The sequence below is a fragment of the Chelon labrosus genome, assembly GCF_963514085.1.
Source record: "Chelon labrosus genome assembly, chromosome: 19".
NCBI classification, from domain to species: Eukaryota; Metazoa; Chordata; class Actinopteri; order Mugiliformes; family Mugilidae; genus Chelon; species Chelon labrosus.
Genome location: NC_140352.1, coordinates 8,590,769 through 8,598,826, shown reverse-complemented (window position 1 = coordinate 8,598,826; position 8,058 = coordinate 8,590,769). Strand labels below are relative to the sequence as shown.

The 8,058-nt window shown below is 41.9% G+C and overlaps 2 protein-coding genes across 3 annotated transcripts in view; one reads left to right on the top strand and one right to left on the bottom strand.

Moving 5' to 3' along the window:
- Positions 1 to 544: 544 nt before the first annotated feature.
- LOC311504609 (potassium channel subfamily K member 1-like) lies at positions 545 to 5,819 on the top strand. Its single transcript, XM_084567802.1, has 3 exons — positions 545 to 1,088; positions 2,456 to 2,860; positions 4,399 to 5,819. Exons 1-3 carry the CDS (start codon positions 737 to 739, stop codon positions 4,701 to 4,703), a joined length of 1,062 nt encoding a protein of 353 aa, XP_084423928.1. The 5' UTR covers positions 545 to 736; the 3' UTR covers positions 4,704 to 5,819.
- Positions 5,816 to 8,058, bottom strand: part of entpd1 (ectonucleoside triphosphate diphosphohydrolase 1) — a 25,278-nt gene continuing 23,035 nt past the window's right edge. For both annotated transcript variants that reach the window (XM_084567801.1, XM_084567800.1), the window contains exon 10: positions 5,816 to 6,443. In XM_084567801.1, the coding sequence (XP_084423927.1) occupies positions 6,234 to 6,443 (210 nt within the window). In that variant the 3' untranslated portion in view covers positions 5,816 to 6,233. The remainder of the gene's footprint in view (positions 6,444 to 8,058) is intronic.

Sequence of the window (8,058 nt, the reverse complement as noted above, 5' to 3'; positions counted from 1 at the left end):
TTTATCTCATTATTAAATCCATTACTAACCATTTTAATCTATATTCGGTGAAGTGGTGTTCTTTACCTCTCACAGATCATGGTTCAATGAAGATTAATTCACTCGTTTTTCATAAAAAAAAATAAATAAAAATAAACTTTTTTTAATCAACATTGGAAATACCTACATATTAAATACAATAGCTTTATTTGAAATTTGTCATTTTTATTTTGCATTTTCAAAATTGTTCTAATGAGGTGATGTTGATAAATTAACATGATGCAAACATTTTCATTTTATTTGTTTAAATCTAGTAGAAGAAGTTTCCCACCGAAAAAATACTTTCATTTTATTTTATTTTTTTTTTAGATTTTTTTTAACTTTTGAATTTACCCACAACAAACTGTTTAGCTTTGTTCTGTTCTGCATGCTGTTTAAAAAAATCAAGTTGAACAGCAGTGATTCCATCTGTCAACAAAAATGGCGGAAATGGCTACTATTTTCTTGTAGTACCTCAAAACACAAAAACCCGTCCATCCGGTTGGAGAGGGAGGCGCAGATGCAAGCCACACACACACGCACACGCCAACACTCACCTCCTACTCTCTACCTGGTGAGGTGAGGGAGCGACGTCACCATCCTCGCTTGAAGAATGAGGAAGACAAATTCATCCGGCAGGTAGGGAGCACATAAGTTATTAGACTATCGTAATTTAGCGGAGAAAAAAGAAAAAAAACAAACAACAACAACTAGTGGGATGGCGTGCGGCTGCTTGAGAGGATGGTGCGCTCGCTTCGCGGAAGGGCAGCAGTCGGGGCTGAACTTTGCCCTGCTGATTCTCGGTTACATCTTTTACCTCATAATCGGCGCCGGGATCTTCTCCGCCATAGAGCTGCCATACGAACACGAGCTTCGGCAGGAGCTGAAAGCGGACCGGCTCGACTTCCTGAGCAACAACACCTGCGTGTCTGACGCGCGCCTGGAAGAGCTCCTGGCGCGCGCTCTGGAGGCCAGTAACTACGGGGTGTCCATCCTGGGCAACGAGTCCAGCCACAACTGGGACTTCGTGTCCTCCCTGTTCTTCACCAGCACCGTGCTCACCACAACAGGTGAGGGGTAACCCAGGACTTCATGGTTAAACTAGGGACATGTGTAGGTCACAAAAACAGGTGGTGAAGAAACATTTCCTCAACATAAAAATAACCTTCACATCCATGTGAAAAACATAAACAATGTGTTTAAGATGTGGAGGACTTAATAATTACATTGGACTCACTATTAATAGGAACAAGTTTTGGGTTGCCAGCTTGTAAAAATAAACCCTTGCATTGTGTTTATCCCAATGTTACCTTATTACCAAATATGATTCATCTTTGTGATTTATTCATGAATACTATTATACATGATCAGGCATAACATTATGACCACCTTCCTAATGTTGTGTAGGTCTCCCTTCTTGCCTCCAAAACAGTTGAGACTCATCAGAGAATAGACATGGGCCTTCTGAGGGTGTCCTGTGGTGTCTGGCAACACAATATTGTTATTAGGGGCCTTTGGGTCCTATAGGCTGAGGGGAGGGGCCTCTGTGGATCATCCCACAGATACTTGATCAGTTTGGGATCTAGTGAATTTGGAGGCCAGGTCAACACCTTGTGCTGTTCTTCATGTTTTTTTTAGTTGTTCCTAAAGTGTTTTTGTGTGTGCTGCTGCCATCAAAGAGTCTCATTGCTATGGGGTGGGGGTGCCTGCTCTGGTCTAGGTGGGTGCTACATGTCTAAGTAACATCCACACCAATGAATGCCAGGTCCAAAAGTTTCCCAGCAGAACACTGAATTGTCACAAGATGGTCAATGTCATTTACGTCTCCTGTCAATGGTTTTAATGTTATGCCTGATCTGTGTTTAAATTAATAAGTTGAAAATAAGTACATAATTAGTGCTTAATCTCTTCTGACTACCAAAACAGAGCAAAAATGTTATTTAAACATTTTGTCACAGGTTTCAAATATCACTCGAGGGTGGTTTGTCTCAGTCTTGTCTTTTTTCAGTTTTTCAGTTAAATGTCAAATGATAAGCTGGATGTCTAGGGACCTTCAGGATACAGGAGGCTAACTTTATACTGACTATATCAATAAAAAGGTTTCATTTTGCATTGCCTGCAATGTAGAGACGATGGTGGTGTATTATACATACATAAAAAAAAAAAACATTAGTTCTGCTAAAAGAAGCATTTTAAAAACTTGAGGCTGCTGGAAAACAAAAGCTAAAAAGAGGTAAACTTAAAAATCTAAAACAGTTGAGACTGTCTGTTATTCCAGGAAGACATGTTGCTTCTGTCTGAGCTGTCTTCTTTTCCCTCTTTGTAATCACTGTTATTTGAGTAAAGCTTCCTACGTGGTCCCTTGAGAAGGGTCCCACCTACCTCTAATCATACCTCTGTAAATGACACCTTGCTGTGTGGATTGCTGTGTTTTCAGGTTACGGCCACACGGTCCCTCTCTCCGATGAGGGGAAGGCCTTCTGTATCTTCTACTCCCTCTTCGGCATCCCCTTCACACTCTTCTTCCTCTCCACCGTGGTGCAGAGGCTCATGGCCCTGATAACTCGGCGTCCAGTGTCCTACCTCCATCGGCGATGGGCCATGTCCAAGTCGAAACTGGCCGCCATTCACGCCACCTGCCTCGCCGTCGTCATGAGCATCCTCTTCCTCTTCATCCCTGCGTGGATCTTTATCACTCTGGAGAAAGACTGGAACTTTCTGGAGTCCCTGTATTTCTGTTTCATCTCTCTGACAACTATCGGCCTTGGGGATTATGTCCCCGGAGAAACGCATAGTAAAGAGGACAATCCACACCCGCATCTGTACAGGCTAGCAATTACAGGTGAGTAGTGTCCAAAATGTGAAAACTTAAAGGAGCATTGTGTGGGATTTACTGACATCTAGAGGTGAGATTGTAGATTGCAACTATCCAGCAAACACCGGGTCTTGTTCTCCATGTTAAAATGCAGCATCTTATAGTTGAGATAAACATGTTTACACTCTGGTACCAAAACATTTTCTGTATCTGAATTTTTGTGTAATCAGTCAGGTTAAGCCCCGCCCTCACGGTCAGGTTTCAGTGACAGTTTAGCACCCTCACATGTTGCACCGCCAAGATGGCTGCCAACAAATCCACCACACTGAGCTTCAGAAGCCCCTTTTCAGGCATCGTATAGAGTAGGTGTTGACATGGAGGGTTTGCACGGTTTCATAAAGAGCCAGTGATTCTTCTTCTTAATAAGGAAAATTCCTAACAAATAGTCCTGTTGAATGTAAACAGTAAAACATGGTGGACTTCATGGAAGAGAACCCCGCCCCCTCTGTATTTATCAAAGGGCATGTTTAAGCTAACAACACAATGATTCTGGCGTAATTATGAAAAAATGTGTTTTAAATTATACGTCAGCATGACAATACTACCATGACAATGTCCAAGAAGTATAATTATTTTCATTTCAACACTAAATTATACATATAATTATACGTTATAAATTCTCTGTCTGGCTTTTATAGCAGCTTATTTTCATATCTTGAAGCTATGGAGGATGTTTCAGTGACACGTCTGGCCATCTGGCAATTGTGAGTCCAATATCCACTCTCATCTAGCTCCGTTATCAACTCCTGAGTAAAGTATCTGGCTCGTTGGCTGCTAAATCATGCTCTACGTTCACCAGCTCGCCGCTAACAGTGTCTATTTTGGGATGTTTCTTTGGAGCTTGTAGGCTGAAAAAGGCTGGCTGGCTGCTCTGCCTGAGAACGAACAAATGCAGCTGGGTTATTATTTTATTTTATTTTTTGGACAGATAAACACTAAGCATGCTATAAATCTCATTAAGCCGATGGGAGCTGCAGATTCAGGTGATAATTCTCTGCTGGCTCATCGTCATGAGCAACCTCTTTCACGGTGAAATGCTGTAATGCCTTCATGACGGTGACAGCCAAGGGCCAGAGGAATTATGTTTTGGGCGGTTTTCATTCATCTTGACATTTGGCCCAGAAAGACTTGAGGGATTTTCTACATATTGGACACAAATGTTCCATTGGACTCAAGGAAGAACCGATTACATTAAAAATTGTATCCAAAAGGTCAAAAAAAACAATGCCACTGTGACAAAACTCTTCTTGACTACATACACCGGTCAGCCATAACATTAAAACCGCAGACAGGAGTTAAGTGTGACACAAATACTAGGTTTTCATTGATAATATGTGCAGGTTTGATGGAGGTTTTCACCATTTGCTATGCTACCACACAAAGCAAAGGCTGTTAGGTGCTGCACCCTTTATTTATAGACCAAACCTTGATTTGATCTTAGTCACACTGCACTGGTCTTTGTTTCTGCACCCTGTCATTGCGTCTGTATTTGTTTACTCTGCCAGTCTACCTCCTGCTGGGCTTGGTGTGCGTCCTGGTGGTTTTGGAGACGTGCTGGGAGCTTCCCCAGACGAGGCGCCTCAGACAGAGGTTCTACCAAGAAGAAGTTCGGGAGCTGGACTCTGAAACGACCAACATCATCGACCGGGAGCACTTAAGCGACCAGCTGACGGGCTCTACAGATCACACGATGGATCACGTGCCGGTCATCCCTTCTGTGTCCGAACAGGCCGCGTCACTGCAGCGAAACAACCCGACAGTGCCGTACACCCCGGCGTCATTATCCGCTGTTAACGGAAAGCTGAGATGACAGATTGTCTCGCCTTCAGGGCGTGCGTTTGGAACATGCTGTTTTTAAGAGACTCCATACATGGCTGCTCAGAACATACCAGCTTTGACCTCTTTCTGTAAGTGCATTAGCAGCCCGAGCAGGCATCTGTGTAAATCAACATCTAAGCCGGGCCCCTGAAGTGTTTAATAAGTTCTCGCTCCCTGCCTTTGCCAACACCAACACATATTTGCGGCGTAAAAGCAGGAACCACCCACAGATTATCAGCATGGCATTGTTTTTTTCCCTTCGTTGCTCCATTCCCTGAGTGCAGATATAGATCTGTGACACAGAGGAAGGGCTGGGCCCCCCCGAACGGAGGGAAACCCCATGAGTTTCCACTTCCTGCCAACGTCTTGATCCCATAATTCCAAAGCGGCACAGTCTGCTCTGGAAGATTTCACACCCGCTTCCTCTTAGCACATTATATAATCTATGGTGGTATTTGCATAGGAAATTTGCCTTCTTGGAAGCTATAAAACAGCACAGTGCCAAGAGAATCAGGCGTAACATCAGTTGGCTTTGTGTACTTTGTGTGCAAGGATTCCAAGACGGACATGAATTGATGAGGAAAACAAACACTTTGTTCCTGGTTTCTCTCAGGTGATAGTTATCTTTCTGTTCCTGCAGGCGTGTCAAAATATTTCATTGTGGTAACGACACTGCAATGCACGTCTTTTGTCGCTAGAGGGCAGCACTTTCACGTTACAGGTAGATTCATATGGGGATGTTACTGGGAATGTATCTCTTTATGATTAGGGGGAAGTGTTTTTAAGAAGTAAGATCAAACTGCATGAATATGTTGTTACAGCCAAAGGTGAGGAATGTATGGTTCACGGTTGATGCTTTAAATTTTACAAAAAAGCTTTAAAATAGATTCAAGTTACAAGAAGGGAAAGGATATAACTTCTATACCCAAGATTATTATCTGACTTCTATGTTCATTGCATTTTCTCTGGTTTATGGGTTTCAATGAGAAGCAGAAATTGGCTTTTTTTTTTTAAATAATAAATTAGCCTAAAATATAAATAAATCATGCAACATTTAAATGTGATACAAGTCCACAAGTGAGAAGCAAATTAAACATTTTATATAAACTTGGATTATTTTATTCATACATTAATATATTCACATTAAAATTGAAGACACATACATGCAAACTGACGGGAATTTGCACACGCACACACGCGCACACACACGCACACGCACACGCACACACGTTCAGGCATATGCAGTCAAACTCACACATTTAAACAAACCAACACACACGCGCTCGCACACTCAAAATGCGGAAAAATGTCCTTCAACCAGAGATGCAGAACTCACTCCCCAGTGAGAAAAAGCCTCCTGAAAAGTCCTTGAGCCGCAGGAAATGTGTTTTGCAGCGTATGCTGACCTTTGACCTCCCCACAAATAGACCGCACCGACGCATGCACACCTGCAAACCTTCACAGAGTTTCCTTCCCTCGCTCACACACACACGCACTCACACACGCATCCACCCTTGTGTGTTTATACAATATCAGGGCGCTTGGAGCAACGGGGCCGGCAAAGGCGCAGGATGCAGAGGATGAAGAGGAAAAAGAGCAGTATTGCCATAACGGTGACTATGGAGACGTAGCTAGCATGGGGCAGAGGCGGTGAGTCGGGAGCCTCGGCTGGGATCATGTTGGTCAGATTCAGCATGTAGCCCAGTGTCCAGCCTGCATCGCTGCCTTTTATCTGGAAAGGAGAAGGGAACCTATATCAAGCTCATGGCACCTCAGGGCCAAATATCCAGCAAATTTAGATTTTTCTGCAATTCTGTTTAAAGGGTCTTTTAATTCACACCATCTAGGAACACGTACCATGCTTACAAATGATCAGGCAAAGTTAAATTAGCTCTTATTTACAAAATAACACAAATATATGAATTTCTTATTAGGTACGAACTTCTACTGAAATGTTTTGATTGTTTTGGGTGACCAGAATTCCAATGGAGATTTTATTCTATTATACGGTAATATTTACAGTTGATTTGACAAAAACATCCATCATGCCGTAAAACACAGGTGTCAAACATATGGCCCGAGGGCCAAAAGTGGCCCCAGAGGGTGTAATCCGGGCCCGCGGCATGAATTTGCAAAAATTACATAGAAGGCTGCAAATTTTCAATGAAAATAGCTGTCATTCCTAATTTGTCCACTGTTTTAGAAAGAGAAGTGCACAGAACACAACAACGGGACCCAGGGCTAAACAGCAGACAGCAATGTACTGAAATTGCGCTTATTTTAACATGTAATTTTTTTTTAAAGGATAGTTTAGTAAATGTAAACTTTCTCCTAATTTACTTCTTCTTCTTCTTCTTCTTTGCACTAAAACAAATGCATAATGTCGTTACTGACAGGTTATTATTCTGTTAGTTTACTGGTCCAGCATGCTTGAGATCAAATCGTGGCCCCCAGACTAAAATGAGTAAATATTATCAATATGGAGCTTTCTTCTATTTCGGAATATTTCTTCTGCTGTGGACACAGGAATCTGCTTGACAGGTCTTTTTACATGATCCAAGACTGTTTTCTCTTTAGCGAGGCAATAAAAGAACAAAAACATCCACCTACCCTAAATCCAAACCCATACTGTCAAAACCAATAGCTTTTTTTAATTTTTATTATTAACACACGCTGACAATAGTTGCCTGACACACTGATATGTCTCAATAGGAAAGGTGCAGATGACTGGTTGATGATGGCTGAATTCCATTTAGCTGCCTTGGTTATACTGTCATGGATTAGTCATGGAACACTTAAATATGCTGGAACAAGTGTTGATGTTATCAGTAGCTAATAATTGTGCAATTTCTGTGACAAATACGGTGCGCTCTGCATGTTGGAACAACACACAAAACGGATACAGTAACACATACTACAGCAGCCTATCCACAACATTATTTTATTTCATTTAATTATTACATTTTTAAATTATTATTTATTGCTGCTGAGCTCCCCCTGGTGGCTGGCTGTACTATATGTCATAAGCTTCACCCCCTCCATGTTAGTGGGTGGGACTTGGGCCAAACTAAAACACTAAAATACCCATCAAATAAATTTTTTTAAGGATTGTTTCTGTCATTTTAGGTAGTTAATATAATACTGAGGCATACTCAAGGTCTATTTTATTTTATTTTTTTCAAGTTTTGCTTTAGTTAATTGACGCTATAGAAACAGGGCATGGCATCATGATGACTACCAGTTGCCTACTACCAGTGTTATCACTCCCGTAGGACATTTCTTTGTAACTGCGGGCATGACTGCACAGCGCGACATTACTCAAACAAAACCGCGAGTGAGTCTAGCGG

Coding starts and splice junctions, on each gene's coding strand:
- LOC311504609 (XM_084567802.1), top strand. CDS start 737: ATGGCGTGCGGCTGCTTGAGAGGATGGTGCGCTCGCTTCGCGGAAGGG. Junction 1,089..2,455: donor CACCGTGCTCACCACAACAG/GTGAGGGGTAAC, acceptor CTGTGTTTTCAG/GTTACGGCCACACGGTCCCT. Junction 2,861..4,398: donor GTACAGGCTAGCAATTACAG/GTGAGTAGTGTC, acceptor TTACTCTGCCAG/TCTACCTCCTGCTGGGCTTG.